Source organism: Hipposideros armiger, unplaced genomic scaffold (assembly GCF_001890085.2).
Source record: "Hipposideros armiger isolate ML-2016 unplaced genomic scaffold, ASM189008v1 scaffold_6, whole genome shotgun sequence".
NCBI classification, from domain to species: domain Eukaryota; kingdom Metazoa; phylum Chordata; class Mammalia; order Chiroptera; family Hipposideridae; genus Hipposideros; species Hipposideros armiger.
Genome location: NW_017731356.1, coordinates 5,380,557 through 5,402,053, shown reverse-complemented (window position 1 = coordinate 5,402,053; position 21,497 = coordinate 5,380,557). Strand labels below are relative to the sequence as shown.

Genomic DNA, 21,497 nt, shown 5'->3' with positions numbered 1-21,497 from the left:
TTCAAAGATTCTGGGTAAAATACATTACCGAGCTGTTTCTTTCCCCTTGAACTGCCAGTCACATTGTTATGAAGTAAGGTCTCCCTTTAACCAGCCATATGAACCATGTACATTCATATCAGAAGAGCAACCTAGCAGCAGCCCCCATTCCCAAGCATCAGAAGTGCTCTCTCTGCTTTGTTAGCAGTTACAGGAGATTTGAGAGAGAGCTGACGGAAAAGGTTCTGCATGATAAGACCTTCCTGTTTTTCAGATTTACACTCCTAACAGTGTTTTCTGCAAGGGTGGCAAAAACGACGACAAAGCAGTGTTGCACAACGAGAAGACAAATCTATGTCCTGGAAGACTCTTATTGCATAATGTGTGTGTGCGTGTGTGTGCATGCGCGCGTGCGCGCGTGTGTGCATGTGTGTGTGCGTGTGTGTGTGTGTGTGTATATGTTTGGTGAATTTTATCGTCTGTAGAACAACCTGGGGTTTGTCATATGGAAAGAAGAAAACCTAATTTTTTTTTTCATTTTTGTTTTTCAAAGACGGACTAAGAAACAGATGGTAAGGGCAAAGTCCGGGCTTTCATGGAGGCAGAGGATCCAAAACAGGGCCAGCAGAGAAGCTAACGGACGAACCTGTACTTTGACTATTACCAGACAACAGGTTTCATTTCCATCTTTTCTTTTGGAGAAGGTAGACGGGGATAACTCGGGAATGTTAACACATTTAAAAAAAAATACCTATGAAAAAGGTTTAAAACTCCCAAATCATTTAGATACTTGTAATTAAACTCATGACACAGTTCCATGCAGTATTAAAATACAAGTGAAAAATATCTAATGGCAGAAGAAATGCTTATGCTACCCTGTAGAAAAAGAGATAAGTAACTAGGAAATCCCGTTTTCATAAAAATAAATAACAGGTATTAACTGTGGGTAGTGGATTATTTTCATTGTTGTCTTTGTGATATTAAAAGCTTTCTAAGTTTTCTACAATGAATATATAATACATGTATTTAAAAAGTTGTTTAAAAAAATGAAAAGTAATATAGAATTTCAATTCCACTGGAAAGAATAAAATATCAAAAAGGGATTTTTTTTAAGTCCACTGTTGTTAGAAGCCCATATTTTACATGTAACCATACCAGATCTTCCTTTGTGACCAAAATACAATGCAATCCCTCAAAAGTGCTGCCTTCAGGAACTCTCTAAGATATTCCCAGAAAGACAGTGTGCCTATTTATAGGGGCAAATTGTACTCATCCAATTCTGTCTGTCCCCCCATCTACTGAATTTCTCTCCTCCCACAGAAGCATAATAAACGTGGAGACTAAAATATTTAAAAAGGCATCTACAGCTAAGCCTTTCCATCTTCATTGAAGAGATCCAAATTCTAGCAGGGGCTAGACAGTCTTTCATCCTGTTACCCCTTTTGTGGACACAACTAACATACTTGTTGAAAACTCAGATTAAAAAAAAAAAAGCTTCAGAAACTTTTCTAATAAATGTCCTCCTTGTCAGGAACAGGCAACAATACCAGCCCAATTTCATCACACCAGATTTCACAATGCCGAGAAGAGGTTTTTCTCGTTCTTCATAAATCCCTTCCAAGGAGACCATGGTTAAGACTACTGTAATACCTATTCCTAACTTCAGTGTCCTATTTCTACTGAAATTGCTTGCAGGACTCCAAGGTACAAAAAGCTCCCTTATTACTTACATCACATTCGTTTTGGCACAAGTGAAAGTGTGGTAGCTACCAGTTTTTCAGGTTACAGTGCTTAGAATCGAGTTGAAATAACTTCCAGGTAAAGCCACAAGATGCTTGTGGAAAAGCACTTTGTTCAAAGTACTTAAAAAACGCAGCAGGTAGCTACTTCCTAAATGATTAGAGATCGGTGTCTGATGGGTTATGTTATAGAAGAAAGGGATGTGAGCTCAGCTGAAATTCTGCCTGGCAACTTCCTATTAACAATGACTGTTCCAACTTGAACCCTTCCTATAGACAGACACACAGCTAAGGGGGTAAGAAGTGGATAGGGGGAGATCTGGGAGAAAATCTGAGTGTCTGAGGGACCCTAAGAAGCAAAATAGCCTGAGGGGCGCACCTAGTGGCTTTTGCTTTAGCAGGAAGCTTCAGTTCAGTGTCTGCAAAGCAAGCAGCAGAGTGGGACATAGGAGCCTCCTGCTCTGTACTCACACACACGGGGAAAGCAAGCTATGGAGCCAAAAATGCAGTATCATCCTCCAAAATATGAAGTTGGGCCGGGAGGTGGCCTCAGGGGTCCTCCAGGCATTGAGTGTCATGTGAGCCACGGCTACTGGAGATTTTCTATGAAGGCCTTGATCACATTCACCAAGGGTTAAAGAGAGACTGAACTATGTGGCTATCTTTCCCAGCCTTTACCAAGGAGCCCAAACGGGTTTCAGAACGGACTGATTCAAGAAAGAAGTCTGTCTTTATACTAGAACGGAGAAGAACGCTTCATTTTGATGGGCTTGGGAAAGGTAGGAACCTTGCTTGGTTCATTTGGAAATGTTAGCAAGGGCTGCCTGCCCCAGAGAGACCCGAACTCAGCTCTGTTCGCCTCTGTAAGCCAGAGTCACATGTCGCACATCTGCACAAGCAGATGTGCTCAATGCTCAGAGCCTGGGAACAAAACAGGCAAATCGCTGCCTTCGCCTTTCAGCAAAGAGTCCAGGAGACACTGTGTTCATAACTCTTAACACTCGCATCGCGCTGTCTGAAACAGGCTCCAGCTCACACTGTTGACAGCCTCGGAACAGAAAGCAGACAACGGCTTTCCTCATTCATTCCTTTCCCTCCTGCCCAGGAGATGCGCAGCTGGGAAAGTGCAGTAAGTTACTTTTCAGAGGAGGATACTGCATTTTTCAGAGAGACAGACGCTGATATTACAGACACACACAGATAAAAAAACTTACCTCCTCAAAAGTCATTCATAGACCAACTACCGTTTTCAATCATAGGTACAAAGACAATTGAAAAAAACAAAAAAGAAAAAGATCCAGTGAAATTGCACACCTATTAATACATTTAGGAAATGGTAACAAGAGCAGACACTTGTTAATGTCTTTTGTTTTTCCTCAGTGTCATATACTCTAAGTTCTCTCTAGGACTGCAAACATTTGATGGAAGAAAGTATACTCGAGGCAGCCAGTGGGCACGTCTCCACTCAGGAAGCTCGAGACACTGAAACCCCTCTCTCTCCACAAGCGCTCTGCAGCTTGCAGGACTGCTGGAAACGCTGTGTGTGGAAGTGTTAGCAGCTTCGGTGTGAGCTGGCTGTCCTGGGTTATTAGAGCGGATGGAAGGAACTTCCTTATATGACAAGGTTGGAACCTTGCGAAACAGTTTACCTTCAGGCAACAGAATGACATGGCTGGGCAGGCGGCCTGGTGGGGGGGCGGGGGTGCAAAAATAAATAAATAAATGGATCCCAGTTCTCCCCATGTCTGAAGTTTGGGTGAAAACAGTCCTAGGGATGGTGAACGTCATTTTTTCCAAGATGAAAAAAGAGAAAAATGTGAGATGGCAATCAAAAGAAAGTAAACTAAACCTTAAAAGGAAAAATGATGGGCTAGGAGACAGCTTTATAAACTCTAGCTCAGGATTTTGGGTGTGTTGTCTGCTGCTATAATGAATTCTTGGCATTTGTTTTTAAAGATTTTTAAAGGTCAGGGGAAAATGTTTTTCTGAAAGATCCAGTGCAATTTTATTAGCAACAACACACTCAGCTCTCACTTGCTTTGTTTTGCATACCTCTTTGGAAAGAAAGAGTTGATAATCATCATATTCAAATTTCATCCAGTACTTTGACATTCAAAGACAAATGCTTACACATGAAATGTTTAAATGACTACATTGTCTGTAAACAAAAATTTGAGAAAGAAAACCTGGATATTTAAAATCATTTTATGCTCTTCCTTTACCCAACATAGCCAATCTTATCTTCCTGGTAGAAATTAAAAATAATTGTGAGGTCAAACTGAAAACAAAATCTTGTCAGTAATAATTAACTGGAAGTTGGCAAGCCAGACTGCATTTCTTTTGGTATTAAAAAAAAAAATCTTAGCACAGGGGTCAGTAAACTTTTAATGTACATGGCCAGGTGATAAATATTTTTGGCTCTGCAGAACATATGGTCTTTGTTGAGATGACTTAACTCTGTCACTGAAGTGCAAAATCAAACAATCACTAAACAAATGGGTGTGGCTGTGATCCAATAATACTTTATTTACAAAAACAGGCAGTGGGCCACATTTGGCCCACAGGCCATAGCTTGCAAATCCGTGCTCTACTCTAGCATACAAATCAAATTTTAAAAAACCAAATGGGTTACAGATGATGTAGACACATACGAGTGTGACATAACTTTCTCAGTAACACTACTTCAACAGGAAACAAAACTTATTAAAAATTGAAGAAATTTTTTGGAGAACTCATTCTGAAGATCAATAAACACACTTAGAAATTCTTAATATGCATAGCATTTATATGCAAGTGTTAAGTACAACTCTATCGGCTGACAAGCATTGTTGGAAACCACCTGCTCCTTCTTAGCTAAGTTGCTCAAGAAGCCTCGGGAGGCCTCAGGTTTGCATTCTCCACCATCCTACAACAAACAGCAAGTTCACTGGGTTATCCAAGCTCAAAACGCAAGAGAGGCGGCCTTCTTAAGTTTATCATTACGTTACCACAGTTGGCATAGAAACCATCCTTTTGACCATTACTATTCATTAAAAGCACATTATTTCATAACATAAATATTTCCAAAAGCTAACCATAGTCTCTGTGGTGTGGAAAAATAATAAAATGTAAGTTTACCTTTATTCATATAGAAACCTTTTTCAAAGATGGATTCACTCATCTTGACTTCTCTGAATAAGGAAGGACCCAACACAGTAAGAAAAAAGGAAACCTTTTTTTCCACCCCGAGGTAAGAAGTTTAGCAAAATGTAAATTCTTCACTACTCAAGTTAAAAACAAAATGTGGTAATTGTTCTAAATTATTTCATTAGATACGTGAGAAGGGCAAATAACACAAGTACAATTAGGCTTTGCTTCCAATATTTTGTATTTTTTTTTACCATGTACAATTAAATAGCTTAATTTCAAATGACGTGCCAGGACAACGGCTCTAGAAAAATTAGTATGTGCAAGAAAAACTTTTTAAAAACTTCGAGAAATCACTTTTCTACTGTTTAAGTATTTTAATTTTTAAAAATTACTATGTGTAACCTCAAGAAAGAAGCTAAACCTTCTGAATTTAATTATACTGAACATGGAGAAGATACTTCAATTAGATTATTATGTATTTATTGGGTTGTCGTTAAAGTCATGACGCATTTTTCCAACAAAAAACAGAAAAAATACGTCATGATTTTTCCGACAACCCAATACAATACTATCCGTGTCCCAAACCCTAGAGAGTATAAGCACTCCTGATTCTTTCTAGGATTTTCCTATCTAGAATAGCTAATAACATAACCTTCACTATGCTTTGGGAGATTCACTGAATTTAATTAATTAGCTGTGCTTCTTAAGGCTTAACCCACATTTGTGCAAGTAGCTCTTTAATTAAACAAGAAAAGCATAGTATCTTCTGGAGGTAGGTGAAGGCTGCAGTTCTCTAAAAAGTACCTCAATTTATTTTACTGGAAAAACCAACTTTCCCCAAATGGGAACAATTCATCTCCTTAAAATAGAAGATAATGTTTTACTTTCTGAAACTGAAAACTGCTTATTAGGGGCATGGCTACTAATTTTTTAAATGTATTAAAACAGCTACACATATCCATGAATGTTTGTTTTCTCAGGACTTGGGTGAAAATGAAAATATACATGATGTATTACTACAGACAAATCTTTATCCTTCACTTCATTTGAAATCAACAAATCCATTTACAAACCAAAATATCCGAGTAGATAAATACTACTACACACTTTTGGCCAGGTTAAACTTGAGAAGGACAATCAAAGACACTTAGAATATTCTATATTCTTCTCCCAATAAAGTTTCCTTTCTCTGTCTTGAGATCTGGCCATGAAGATAAACAGAAAAAGTATACCAAAGGCTGTAAAAAGTCATTATAGAGCTCACTGAGCTTCAAATACAAGCTGATGCCAAGATCAGGAAGCAAAGGCAGTGTGTACGCACATATGTATTACTTATTTATCTGTGTTTATGTCTTTGTGCATGTATGTGTATATATATATATATATATATATATATATATATATATATATATATGAAAATGAATGTGCCACCCACTTATGTTGTCCTTTCCCCTATAAATATGGGTACACATAGGACCTATAGTCATTAATTAGCTCCAATTTTGACAGGAAGGTCTCTGCTCCTACAAGTATGGCTTCCGCGCAGGTACTTTTGTTATGACGTGGGTTTTTTGAAAGGAAGACGGTTGGGCCAGAAGCCAATCCTCCTGGACATTTTGCTTGCTTTTTTTAAAGATATAATTCACATAAAATTCATAAAAACCATCACTTAACATGCATTATTCAGTGCTTTCAGTATATTCACAAAGGTGTGCCATCATCACCACTATCTAATTCTGGAACATTTTCATTGTGTGTAGGGTTCTAAAATTTAAATTGATTCCAACACCATTTCATCTCTCTGTGGTTGAGATTTAGGTGTTAGTTAGCTACAGGTGAGCATAGTGACATAACCTGAGAATGCAGATATTTGCATATGTCATAAAAATAGACCCCAAACACATGTTAGATAGATATAGAAAGAAGGTGACTGCTGAGAGCTACCTCTGCGCTGTCGGTCTTTAATCCCACCTCCAGCCCCCCTGCAACAGCCCCTTCTGTCCAGCACCGCGCTCAAGAGAAATAGCACCAAACTGAAGAATCCCTTAGATATCTTAGTGCACGACATTTCTGGGCCTTTATTTATTTATTTATTTATTTATTTTTTAAGTTGACACAACTCCTTTGCCATATGGCAAGCTAGAGGTAAACAGGCATTGGAAGCAGTGTGGATCCTAATGATTGAGAAGGGGTTGTGAGTGAACTGGGGAAGTTCTGACTCAAAGGCTCAAAGATCTTCCCAAGTTATTCTTAAGAATTTACATAACTAGGTTCCTAGTCCAAGATCTTATAAAGTGCCTGTTCCCAGGACCTGGGTCTTATTCTTGACAGGATTAAATTTAGACGATGCTAAACGGCATTTTCTAAGACACTATCTTTGTATAATTAAGCTAATTATATAATAATTAGCTTCTTAAATTAGAATTAAATATTTGAAAGAATAATTCTGTTGATGGTTGGAAACTATCCTGTCAATTTTCACCTTCTAAATGTAATTATATAATAATTTGAGAACTACAATTTTACCAAGTATATCCATCGCCAGTACAAACATCTGGACGTTATTAAGAGTATAGAGATATTAGTTAGATGACGTATTGACAAGCTATTATAAGAATACAAAAGAAATAGTTATAGAAGGTACCTGATATGTACAAATAGAAGAGGCCACAACACTCAAATCTGTTTTCAAACCAAAATTGAAAAGTTTAATTCTACTCTCACCTCTCAATAAAAATTGTACACATTGATAGCCTTATGCCTGGTAAGCATTTAAAAAAATAATATGCATTGTACTATTTATATATATCTGCTCTGACATGAACAGGACTTAAGGAAAAATGACAAGTTCAGTCCCGGACAGATTTTAAATATACAATTTAAGTCTTTCACTTTCCTCTCTTCTATTTTAAAGCACACTTCCTAGATTTTATTTATAATGATGGCAGCAATAAGAAAATTAGAATGACACAAGCAGTAAGAGGGCTTCATTTTGGATCCTCAAAATTATTTCCTAGTTACTACTTCAAGCCTTTCTAAAGCAGCATGATACATGAGCCATGTTAAGATTGGTTTTACTGACAGGTGGTAGTTAGCTGCAAACCTTATTCTGTGAGCACTTTATGTGGTAATAATTATTTACTAGAGCAGTATGTAGGATTTTATTATCAGTTCTATAGCACGTTCTATAAACAACGGACAAAACATACTGATGTTAGATTACTGGGTAGCGATAGTTGTTAGAGATACGAGGAAGATCAGCAAGGGCCTGGTGGGGCAGACCCATGGAAGGTGGTGCTATCCGAGTGATACGTGGGTAATTTGAGGCAGGAGGCCCAATAAGGCTAAAACCACCATTTATCTATTGCACCCTCACAACAATCCCTCATGGCAATGTGGATACAACATGTTTGGCCGATGAGGAAGAGGCTCAATAGCTAGCCTAAGAGCCGAACAAGGGCATAGGGATGAAAAGCCCCAACTTGAACTCTAAATTCTGCGCTCTTTTTTTGGAAAGCCAGGATTCGAACCCGGATCTGATTACAAGCTCCATATACTGTTTCCACCATGCTCTTGCTCTCTGAAGGCCCCCACCCATGCTATTCAATTTAGCGACAGAGACAAGATGTACTGTGTGAGCCTGGCTGCCACGTCCAGCTCTCTGACCACATAAGGGCAACTCTAGTTACAAAAGTGAAAGTTATCTCACTGTGGGTGACTTAATTCATAATGCCAACCCAGTATTTTTTTTTGGAGGGGGGACATTTCGACATCACTGGTGCTCACTGTGAGAATACAATATTCTTTTATCCTAATGTACTGATGTAGAGAGGGAGGGAACCATGCATCTGTAGGAATCTGAAGAATTAAAACATGTTGAAGACAGATAATAATATGTATTTCAGTTGGAAAAATGTTCGAAATCAGTATTCCCCCCACACTGCCTCACGGGAACTGTGTTGCTAATTACCATTGAAGAGATCCAGCTTTGTGAATAGCCCAGTTTTTTTTAAATACTATAATTACTTCACTAAGATATTAAACTGACACCATTTCGATTCTGAAACTAAACACTGCAGTGACATGTCACTGTCACAAATTTGTGGAAAGAAATGTCGCGACACACACCATTACTGTTCTCAATAAACCTTTGTGATTTTTTATTTTTCCTTGCAAATCAGTTTGCATTTTTCACATTCGCTACAGGCACCGGTAAGTCTGAAACGTTCTTGTGCCAGCCTCAGGACCCGTCACTTCTAGAAGTCCCTGTGGATGTGACCGTGCACAGCTAAAACAGTACTTAGCCATTTTCCTTTTTTCTCATTTTTGAAAGTAGTTGATAGCCACTTTCTCTCTTTTCCCCTCTCTTTCTCTCAGCTTCTTATGAAGAGTCCCAGTATAAATGCAACAGGTGGCGTTACCTACAAATATACAAACTGAAAGAAAAGAAATATTATGGTGGGCTACTCAGGAGTCTCCTGAAATGAAAATATACCTGGACACTGAGCATGGTCAGAGAGTGTCTAACTCAACTGGGGAGGAACAGAGAGACTTGAACTTGCCACAGCTGCAGCTTTAGGGTGAAAAGGCCCTTTGCTCTGCCAGGTGACCCGCGTGTGCCCTACCTTGTATCTGTCCATGGGGTCTTCCTGCTGCAGCTGGCTCTCGCGCACCGTGTGATATTCCTTCTCATATTTCTTCAGCTTCTTGGTCGGCACCTGCAGGGGTTAGAGGAAGAGCCTGTTAGACGGGAGATCATTTGGCAACACGTTTTCTGAGGTGTTTCCCAATTGAGTCTGGCATTCTAATGGAGCACGCCCAACTCAAAGCTAGGGGGGAAATCTAGATTCTAGGCCAGGGGTCTGCAAACTTTTTCTGTGAAAGCCCAGACAGTGTATATTTTAGGCTTTGTGGGTTAGACAGTCTAGGTCACAAGTATCTCACTCTTGTTGTTGCACAAAAGCTGCCCCAGGTGATACAGAAACAAATGAGTGTGGCTGTGTTGTAACAAAACTTTAGGTTACAAAAACAGGCTGTAGTGGGTCCATTTCTGTTCTACAATATTGCTGATATGTCACACGTCTTTCTTTCTAGGGTATTTAACAGTGCTACTACTTCTGGTAATTACCTTTCCTTAAGTAAAATTCACTCAAAGCTTTATACCATGTTGAAAATGAAAATTATTTTATACAACTAAAAAGTTGAGCAACAAAAAATATCTTTGAAATGGAGTTACCATACCAGAGAGAAAGAGAGTCTAAAATTCATCACTGAAAACTCAAAGAAATAGGAATCATTGTGCTGTATGAAATAATAGAAAATCATCTAAACAAATCACCTATTTCTTCCAAAAATTATGTCATGTGTAAAACACAGTAGTCTCAGGGGCCGGCTGAGTGACTCAGTTGGTTAAGAGTTGGCTTGGGAGCGCGAGTTGTGAGCAGCAGGGCCACCAGTTCGGTTCCCACATGGGCCAATGACACTGCACCCTCTACAGCTAAGATGGTGAACAACAGCTCGACCTGGAGCTGGGCTGCCGTGAGTGGCAGGCGATGGCGTAGGCTGCAGTAGGGCTGCAGTGGGCTGCCCTAAGCTACCATGAGTGGCCGGCAACCAGTGTGAGCTGCCGTGAGCGGCCGTCCAATGGCCGGTGAGCAACTGCCTCACCTGGGAAGAGCTCAATGATAATACCAACATGGGCCAGTGAAGCGACATCCTCCACAACTAGACTGAAGAACAAAAGGACAGCAACTTGTCTGTTCCCCTTCCCCCAACCAACCAATAAAATGTTTTTTAAAAAAGACAGTAGTCTCCTGTTTTCTGAGAAAAGAATAGAATCATACAGAACCTTAGGATTCTAAAAATAAATAAGCATAGCATAGTATGGGTCGTCAGTAAAGTCATGACACATGTTTGCAACAGATGGCACTGGTTCATTTTTGGAAGTACTAGAGTCATTTGCATCTATGTTATTGCTGTCATTTGACAGCTGACAGTTCTAGCTTCATTCTAAAAAAAATTTGACTGATTTGATTGAGTTTTGGAGGTTTTACAACCAGTTGAAGATGGAAGACCAAACTGTGCATTTTTGCCATATTTTACTGTTTTACTTCCATAAAGGGAAGAACATGCGTCAAGCTTGTGAAAAGTTGCATAAAGTTTATGGAGACAATGCTTTACAAGAACATCAGTGCCAACGATGGTTTCACAAAATTCCATGCTGGTGATTTTGATCTCAACGATGCTCCTCGGTCAGGGAAGCCCACCGAGGTTGATGATGACAAAATAAAGGCATTGATCGAGTCAAACCCATGTTACATGACACAAGAGATTGCAGAAACATTGAACATCCATCATTGAGGCATTCACGACCACCTGAAGAAGCTGGGATACATAAGCAAGCTCGATATTTGGGTTCCGCATGAACTCAAAGAAGCTCATTGAATGGCGCGTCTAAATATCTGCAATATACTCATTAAACGTGAGGAAAATGATCCTTTTTTGAAGCGACTGATCTGGTGATGAGAAGTGGATTGTTTACAACAATGTGGTGTGCAAATGGTCTTGGACCCGACGTGATGATTCGGCTCAAATAACATCGAAAGCAGATATTCATCAGAGGAAGGTTATGTTCTCAGTGTGGTGGGATTTTAAAGGCGTCCTGTTTTTCAAGCTCCTACCAAGGAACCAATCAATCAATTCAAATATGTACTGTTGGCAATTGGACAGTTTGAACAAATCCATCATCCAGAAACATCCAGAGCTTGTTAATTGTAAAGGAGTTGTGTTCCATCACGACAATGCAAGACCACACACAAGTTTGATCACCCGTCAAAAATTATTGGCGCTTGGATGGGATGTGTTGCCACACCCACCAAACTCGCCTGACCTTGCACCGTCAGACTTCCACTTGTTTCGCTCTCTTCAAAACTCCTGCGTGGTATAATGTCCAATTCAGATGAGGCTGTAAATCAGCACCTTGTTCAGTTTTTCACAAATAAAGACAGGTCCTTCTAAGAATGAGGAATTATGAAGCTCACTGAAAGATGGCAAAAGGTTATTGAACAAAACGGGCAGTATATCATTGATTGATATTTGTTCTTTATATAAATAAATGACCTTTGAAAAACATAAACAAAATACGTCTTGACTTTTCCAACAACCCAATATAAAGGTTATAGGATTTGGCACTGGATAGAACTAAATTTTTATCAATCCCTTGGCAAACAGGTGTTTAACCTCTCTTAGCCTGAGTTTGTGCATCTGTAAAATGGTAAGCAAATTTCTACTTCATAATTGTTACCATGAAAATTCAATTATATAATGTAAGTAAAATATCTAAAATAATGCCTGGTTTATGAAAACTTTAAAATTATTTTTAATACATATCCATTCAAAATTAATGTACTATCATCTATTTTGTTCCATGTAACAGATAAAGTCTACTTTTAGGCATTCCTTGGACAATCAAAATGAAACAATTCTTAATGTTTAGGTCTTAAATAAGTGACTTGAAGAAAGTTTATTTAATTTTTTAAAAGATTACAAATGTGTTATGTTGCTGAATTCTTGGATTCTTGGTGAAGGTAGGGATGATGTGTTGATGCCTCTGTCTGTCATGATACACACCGAAGTAACTGGCCCTTGCGAGGCTCTCAACAGATTGTTTCTTGTCAAGTTCAAACTATGGTATTTAGAAAACATGTGTATGTGTGTGAGAGAGAGCCAGAGAGAATGGCACGCACCCAGAATGAATATAAAATTACCTACAGTTTTCTGGGATGAGTATAGTTTAGTGTTCTGGAATCCGGCCAGGGAGTTTGTTAAATAAAAAGCAAAGACACCAGGTGTCCTTCCCCATTTTATTCTAATTACTTTGTTCCCCCCACCCAGGAGCACTCTCAGGTGTGGGGTTATCTGCTTCTCACCACAATTGGGAAGTTTCCCAAACTCAGTCCAAACCTGACAGACAGTGTAAATCATTCAACAATGATATGATGACAATCTTCACCTGACGGATGGGGAAATGTCCCCACAGTCAAACAAGGAGGAGGGCATTCCCCCCGGTGTAACCGAACTGCAAAACCTCTGCTGGCTGCTGCTGTGAGGAGGGCTAATCCTTTCTCACTCCCTCTCAGAGACCTTCACTGTGCACTGTGACCACCCAGGGCACAAAGGAAAGCAAAGCCCCACCTGCCAACCATGGGGCCTCAAGACCTTCAGAGAAACAGTAAGGAAAGCCTACGCTTATGTGCTAACAAAACAACACTGCGTTCCCTGACTGTGACAGGGGCCTCAATTTCTTCTAGTTTTCCTCTCTCTGTATGTATGAATCATACACTCAGAAAATCCCCAAAGGACCCTCACAATGAAGCAGCCAATCCCTACCATCGAAGTAGCTTGGGTGCTGAGGGAAACGGGGAGAAGTCTGCTGGTGTTAAGCCAGGGCAGGTGGTTCACGTGCATCCCCAGGGCCTGGGGTCACGGGGAGAAGCGAGAGGTATTGTGAGGAGGGCGCCTACTCCAGCAGACATTTACCCACAGATCAGAAGTATTTCAGTATTTTGCAACCGATACCGGTACCGGTACCGGTACCACTGGGTGCCCGGTGGAGCCTCAGTCCCATGTGGAAGTATTTTCTACATGGTTCTGACAATGGATCCATTCACCAAAGCATGAATTACATAAGGCAAGCTTGTTTCTGGAGAATTTCTTCTGAAACCGTATTTAAAAAAAAATTCAAACTGTTAATATAACTGAGGTGTTTGTGTGTGTGTGTTTTCATTTTTTTTACATGGGAAAGAGTGTCCTTTTAAAAGTCAACCTTGCTATTTATGTTAAGAGGTTCATTTCAAAGTGAAATTTTCAAAAATGCATTTAACACCCTCACTAAGCTAATCTTTTCCCATCTGGCTGAGGTTCTGGGATGTTTGGCCTCAGCTTGTTCAGGGAGACAGAACAGGTTCCCAGAACAATTTGTTGCTAGGAAACCTTCCAAGCTTATTTATCTTGTGCTGTGGGGTGATATTGAGCGTCCACCTGTGATTGGCAGGAAGGGAAAGGCGGGGAAGGGTGGAGGAGGAAGAGAAGGGGAGAGCTGATGGGAAACTCTTGTTATTTATGAGAGAAAGAAAATGGGCTCATGGTTTTTTAAACTATATTTCAGGACACAATTGATTTTGTTTTAGGGACTGTAATACTGAGCTTGACATTTTATTAGAGAAAAGAATAAAAAAGCGTCTTTAGTACGTAGTTTAAAAGAACACAAAGTCATCAAGAGTTATTAGAATTGAAACAACCTAGTATCTCAAGAGCAGTACAGGTATCTTTTCCCTTAAGATAAATAAATTTAATGCAAGTGTGCACTTGAAGAGAATGTTAAGTAAGCAACACCAATTCCTTTAAATGTCTACCTAATTTGGGGGTCCTATTCCACCAACTATCCATCCTCTACCTATCCAACACCTCCTATTTGGCTAAATTAAAAAAATATCCTCTAAGAATCCACAATTGTTTGTAAGTGTAACTGATAATGGTCACTCGCCCTTCAGAACGGTATTTATTAAAAACAAACCATCGTACAAATAGAAAACAGGATGGCCGACCCTGGCAGATAACCCCTAACGTGCCTGATAGCAATTGTTTGAGTTACTGGCCAAGCCTTGACATTTTGGACTTGAAAACTACATTTAGGGAAGGGTACATTGAAGACAGAACCAGTATTTTCATCTTTTGAATATTTTATGATATTTAGAGATATTTCACAATGTGCTTGGCCCTGACATTTAAATTTATACCATAACCATTTATACAGAGTTAGTATGTTGGAGCTGGAGGGACCTTTGGAGACTGTCTAGTGCAGTCCCTTCTCCCCATAAGAAAACTGAGCCTGGATGGAGCCCTGGATGGAGCCCGCCAGACCTAGCAGAGCAATCTGTGTAGGGGCGGGTCTGCTGCTTCCTGGCCTGTGCTCCATTCTGGGACCAGGCTGCCAGGGGAAGTGTTTCCCAAACTTAAGTCATTTGAATACAATTTGCACTACTTTTGCCGTGTCCAAACACATTTTACTTTAAATCAACTAATTTTTTTTTACATAAATTTATTTCACAAGAAAACAATTTGGAAGCAACAGTCAATATAGACAACTGTGGTAAGCAGAAAAATGACCTCCCAAACATGTCTGCATCCTAATTCCAGGATCCTGTGAAGTGAGGACAATTTTCATTATGACTGGTTTATGTAACCTTCCTGCCCACGTCAAAGATACCACATTTCCTCTGTGCTAAATTATAATAACGGGCCAGTCACTTGTAAGAGCTGTTATTCAGCACTTGATGAATCTGCTTCTATACTTCAGAATTAAAAGATACAGGAATATTTATTAATGGATACAAATGCTGGCAAAGTAAATCATTGTTTTAAAAAAGCTGGTAAGATCTGGTTAAAATTTTCCCGATGTCAGAAGAAGCCTGAGTGCTACAAATTAATAAGACAAAGGTACTAGCCACTGTGTACTGCTCTTGATCACTTCAGATCATTTCTTAGGTTGAGTATAATATAAATGATCCCATTCATTTAATACATTAATCATTGCACAGAGAAAAAATAGGTAAGTGTAGTCCCACATTTCTTGGTGACTTGGGGTGGGGATGGGTGGTGGGGGTGGTGGTGAGGGCTGAGAGTTTCCAATTCAAAGTCACTTCTGCAAGGACTTGTTGAGGGCTGGACAGGAAGTTAGATCAGCGGCAACCAAAATTCCAGTCAGTGTGCAGTACCCTAAAGGACTTGGGAAGAAATAGGTGGGAAAGAACCAAGAAAAGTCCTTCAAGAAGAGGGGCCATGTCCTGTAGGCTTCACTTAATTCTCTTCACAGTGCTCAGCTACAGAAGCTATTGTTGACACCTTTTGAGCTTCTAGCACTCGGAGGAGGGGGAAACATGGCCAGTGATATTTTACTCCATGGGACTAGGGGGAAAAGACCTTCAGAGAACATAAGAGCCTATACATGATTATTAACTGTATTCTTTTTTATTGAGACATCATTGACTTATAACATTATATTAGATTCAGATATACAACCTAATGATTCAATATTTGTATATGTTGTGAAATGATTACCATAATAAATATAGTTAACCGTCTCCGTACATAGTTACAATTTATTTTCTTGTGATGAGAGCTTTTAAGATCTACCCTTTTGGCAACTCTGAAATATGCAATACAGTTTTATTAACTACAGTCACCATGCTGTATATTATATCCTCATGACTCACCCATTTGATAACTGGAAGTTAGTTCCTTTTGACTCCCTTCACCCCCATCTCCACTCCCGCCTCTGGCGGTATCAGTTGTGTTCTAATACTTAAGGAACATATTGGTTTAAGGGGATGGGGACAAGAAAAGTACGCGTCTCTTGTAACTTGAACATAACTCCCAAGGCTTACAGACATCAAATTACTAGGCATTCTTTTCCTGAATTCACACATACGGCCCACAAGACTGCACTGGCTTCCATCTCATCCAGCAGATCCGACTTTCCCAAGCACTCAGGCCTCATGGTACTCACACCCGTGACACATCCATGCATAACTGTACGAGGTGAGTCACTTTCCAACATTCATGGCTCACTCCTGAATGTCGTGTGCTCCACAAAGTATCTATGAAAGCTTCTGAAATATTGATTTTGACTTTCTTTCCCACATTCTAATATAAGCCATCTGGTCTCAATGCTGTAGCAACTTTGAGAGACTTGAATTTATTTTATAGAAACTGCTTATCTGTTCATTTCTAATTCCTCATCTCCAGTTCTATAAATCTAATTCATATACTATTTTTATACAACTCCTTGGCACTTCTGCTCTAGAACTGTCCTATCAATAAATATTAATATCTGGAGGAGTACTTTCCTTACTATCTATGCGTTGGCAATTCCTAAGTTTACAGTTTCCAACCCAGGACTTCTACAGAGCTCACCTACATATCCAACTGCTAACTTCATATCATCTTTCAGATGTTTCACATTGGAGGCATGTTAAACCTGGACTCATGACCCAACCCCAACTCTCAACATGTTCTCCTATTGTTCATCTTCCAGTCAGATGCTCAAGCCAGAGACCCAGAAGTCACCTTTAACCTCTCCCCCACCAATGATCATGAAACCAATCACTAGATTCTACGCCTCCAAATATCTCTCTAGCTTGCCTTCTTCTCTTGAACCTCATTGGCGTTGCCCTAGTTCAAGCCCAAATCACCTCGTCACTGCAGGAACCTTCAAACCGGTCTCCCTGCGTCCATTCTTGCTCTGCTCCAAATCTTTTCTCTATATGGCAGGCAAATTTTTTTCAGGATGCACATCTGATGCCATTCTCCCCCTAAATTTTTCAATTGCTTCCTGTTGCATTTACAATAAAGGGAGAAACGGCTGACATAGCTCTGCTGGTCCTGCAGGATCTGGTTTCTATTGTATTTACTTCTCCCCTTCACTCTCTATGCCCGTGTTTGGCAAAAGTGGGGTTCGCCGATCCCAGGGAGTACATTAAAGGATCCAAATAGATGCCAAAGGCAATCATTAGGATTTCTGGTTCTATTTTTTACTTCATCTCTTTAAAATGTCTATTTGTGCCTACTTTATAAAAGTACACATCCACAATTTATTTAAATATGAATATCCTACGTTGGAGGTCAAAAGCGACAAGCAGACTCTACTCTAGCCACACAATTTTCCTTTAGGTCCTCACACATCACACCCTGCCCTGTCTCAGGGTTCTGAGCTGTTGCTTCTGCTGACATGCATCCAGCACATTCATGTCAAGATTCTAACTCAAAAGGTCTGAGGTGTGATCCTCTATTTTTATTTTATTTTTTTAAATTAAAATTTATTGGGGTGACAGTTGTTAGTAAAATTACAGATGGAAATAGTGCCATTTGCAACAACATGGATGGATCTTGAGATTATAATGCTAAGTGAAATAAGTCAGACAGAAAAAGTCAAGAACCACATGATTTCACTGATAAGTGATCCTCTATTTTTATAAAGCTCCTCAGGCAATTCTGATATATTGTCCATTTGAAAACCATCAGATTAGAGCATCAAGTGACAGAAAGGGAGGAGTAGAAAGGGCTAGAGAGGCTTTTATGAACTGGCCTGAGGCCGGAACCACTGGCTCCCAAAGGAATATCCATTCTGAGTTCCAAACAACCAATTTATAAAATAAACTTTAGGAGAGAATAAATCTGTAAGATCGGGATGGACTTTTTTAATGTTCTAAAATATTTCAAGAACCTATTATATAAAAACTTTAAGAACAAAATCAAGTTTTAAATAAGGAAAAAAACATGCACTTCGAGAACAATTATTTAAGCAATAGAGTTTCTCTTCAATGTTCTATGTAGGGTGGTTTAGGAGTTAAACAGGCTTGCATTTGAAATGGTTCTCTCAAAACTAGCTATGTAATTTTATAAGCAAATTACTTAAACCTCTTAATCAGAGCTTCAATTACTTTTTTTTTTTAATGGGGGAACACAAATAACTACAATGACCATCTTTTACTGAGCACACAATGCTTGCCACGGCACTGGGTTAAGCACTTACCATATTTTCTATTACGCTAGCCTCATAAAGTTGAGCTGGCTTTACCATAACATAACCATTCTATAAAATGGGTACACTGAGAAAGACTAAGTAACATGCCCACGGACCATAAGAATGACCGACCCTACAGGCCTTTCGGACACCAAAGGTAAAGCCTTAATTGCAATACAGCACGTGCCTGTCACCTACACTGCCTGTCACCTAACCAGCACACGCAGTGCTCAAACCCAGGACCCTTGCTAAGCCTCGTCAGCAACCTGCTGCAACTACCTGAGCTAATTAAGTGCGGAATGATGGAGATATTGGGATTTTAACACCTAATTGGGAGAAAAAGAACCTAAGAGATCTGTCACGTTACCTAGCATAAAGTAAGAGCTCAGAAAAACATAAACACTTTCACCCTGAACTTTCCTGGCAAGCTAGAAAAAAGAGAAGGTCAGATAGACCCTGGAGTGGCTGAGCCATGAACTTAACTCTGGGAGAAGCCGGCTTAAAATTCCATAAAGTATTATAAGCGAGTAGATTGAAATGATATATTTTCCTTCTCCTCCAGCCTCTGAAAAGAAAGTATCAAGGCATGAATCACCCAGGAGATTTGCAGCTTCAGACAAATTACCTTAAGGTATGGACTCAGTCTGCGTTTAGATGGAACATTTTTGAGGCCTAAAGCTTCATTGAGAAGCCCTTTCTTCTCTATTATTTCCGTTCTTTCCGTGGTATTTCTCTCTGTTCCCACTGAGACACGTACTGACATGTTCAAATAATGCTGAGTTCTTTCGTTTACCCACGCGCACCCATTGTAGGTGTGTCATTAACACTCCCTCTATTGTTTTTTAAATCTGTTATTCTCAGATTCTTTGCACTCTTTGAAGGAGAGAAAAAAGACATTTTGTCTGTTTTTCATTTAAACAATAAAAATTGTTATCTCACTATATTGGCTGTCCACAATTTTAGGGTGAATTATGGATATTCTGTTATTTTTCTCTTTGTAAAAATTAAGAAGTAGTAATACCCTAAGTTGGTTCTACCATATTGGATGCTTTTATTTCTTTTATTATGGGAGGAGGTGCTCACAATCCACTGTAATATCTCAAGTAAAATTCCACTTCTGAGTGAATCTTTGGTTAGAAATACATCACTTAAAATTTTTATTATAGTGTTTGAAAAATAGAATGTGTACTAAGGGCTAAAAATGAAGATTGTAAGATGGTATGTCATACACTAAATCTGGGTCCATGTTGATGGGATTGGTCCGATTCCAAGGAGTAGATTAACCAGATGTAGCCTCAAAACTGGGCCACAGAAAGCTGATACAGCTATGCTTTCAGAGGGAGCTATTAAGCTTATTTAAAGTTAGACAATGAGACAGGAGAGAAAGAATGACAGGGGAGCCAAGTAGGACACTGTCTTTTATTTTCATCAAATGCTCCATTCATTATAACAGTGCCGGCCTCTCCACCACGGGATGCTAAGAAAGCTGAAGCAATGCGTTATGTCGGTTGTGGTTGGCTATTAGATAAAAAATAAATATATATATTTCTTGCTAAATAGGCTCACAGTAGGCAGAAGGCTATAGACATTTATGCTATAAGAAGTTAATTCAAGACTAATATGTCAAACAGGAGCTGTATAAAACAACCTGAGTAATCTTGTCTTTGGAGAGATTCAACTTAACGATACCAGATATCTGAGAAGGCTAAACAGTGGGAAAGAGAAATGGGTACCATTGCTGTATTCATCTACCTTTAAAGGCAGTAAAACTGGTCAGAAGTCAGCAGCAGTATTAAGCTGCACGATGACTGCACCGCCATTTTTATACATCAACTTTTTAACGTGGGACAAAAAGCTTATCCCGACTTTGCGTTTTCCAAAATCACCCAGTAACTCATTCATTCAACAAGTGTTTATTGATTATTGACTGTGTAGCAGGTATGGCCATACAGGAACAAGTGCACAGTCTGTCTCCTCAAGGAGCTAACAATCTGGTGAGGAGAAAGCCTTTAAAGAAATAATTGCATAATTTAAATCAATACTCATTTACAAAGCAAGGCAAACCTCTGAGAGAAAGGAAAAGGTGGGGGGCGGGCTGACAACACACAGGGCTCTAATTCTGATTGCTTCTCTGAGGAATGACACGTAAGCTGAGACCTGAAGAACAAGTTCGCCAGTGACAGGTAGGGAGCGTGCCCAGCAGAGGGAACAATCGGCACAGTTGGGAAAGTGCACACCATTTGCCAGGACCAGTACAAAATGAACTCGAGGCCCCTCGTTCAAAAAGTGAGAATTTCAAGATGGTGACAGCAGAGCATCAAACTACATGCGGGGACCTGCGTGACTGCACAGGTCACACGCCCATGAGGCGACTCTGGGAAGGAGGGACGCGTTTGAGGACCAACTGGAGCACAGAGAGGAGAGGAGCGGCCAGTTGAGGCTGAAGAGGGATGAGAGGTCCACAGGCACCAGGCCAAGCGAGGTCCAGGGACCAATATCACAGACCAGCCTACTGTGTCTCCTTCACGGCTCCCCACATCATTACCAAAGAGCTATTGTGTAAGCCAGACTCTTACGTAAATACTCGACGCTAAGAGGAAGACAAAGAAGATAGTCTTTGCTTCTAAGGCGCTTACAAATAATTCTTACAGGAGAGTATAAGCACCAATCTGTGAGAGATTGAAGGCATGAAGATTACTCATTTGAGGAAGAGTATGTAAACACAGAGACAGAAGGGCTTCAAACTGACTAAAATTTGCATTCTTCTGCCTTTACAGCAATGATTTGGGCATACCACTGTAGAAAATGCAAACATTCAGCACTTCCTGTGTGCCAGGCACTGAATCCTATATATTTTACACATAGTAATTTATTTTGGCCACATCTATAAGGTAGGTGCTATTATTCTCCTCATTTTTCAGAGAAGAAAACAGAGACCAGAGAGGTTAAGTAACTTGCCCAAGGTCACACAGCTAGCAAGGTGGGGATACATTCTAATCTAGGCAGTCCAGGTCCAAGGTCCTTGCTCTGAACTACTATTCTATACTACCATTATACTAACATTGTTT

General features: G+C 39.7%; 1 protein-coding gene across 10 annotated transcripts in view; it reads right to left on the bottom strand.

Annotated features, from left to right (window-relative positions):
* The window catches only part of RABGAP1L (RAB GTPase activating protein 1 like), a 457,210-nt gene that overhangs the window by 18,546 nt on the left and 417,167 nt on the right, over positions 1-21,497 (bottom strand). For 8 of the 10 annotated variants that reach the window (XM_019648299.1, XM_019648284.1, XM_019648290.1 and 5 more), the window contains one exon: positions 9,473-9,565. In XM_019648299.1, coding sequence (XP_019503844.1) covers positions 9,473-9,565 — 93 coding nt within the window. Of the gene's footprint in view, positions 1-8,977; positions 9,284-9,472; positions 9,566-21,497 lie in introns of those variants that run through there. The other 2 variants (XM_019648306.1, XM_019648346.1) reach the window with 1 other exon arrangement.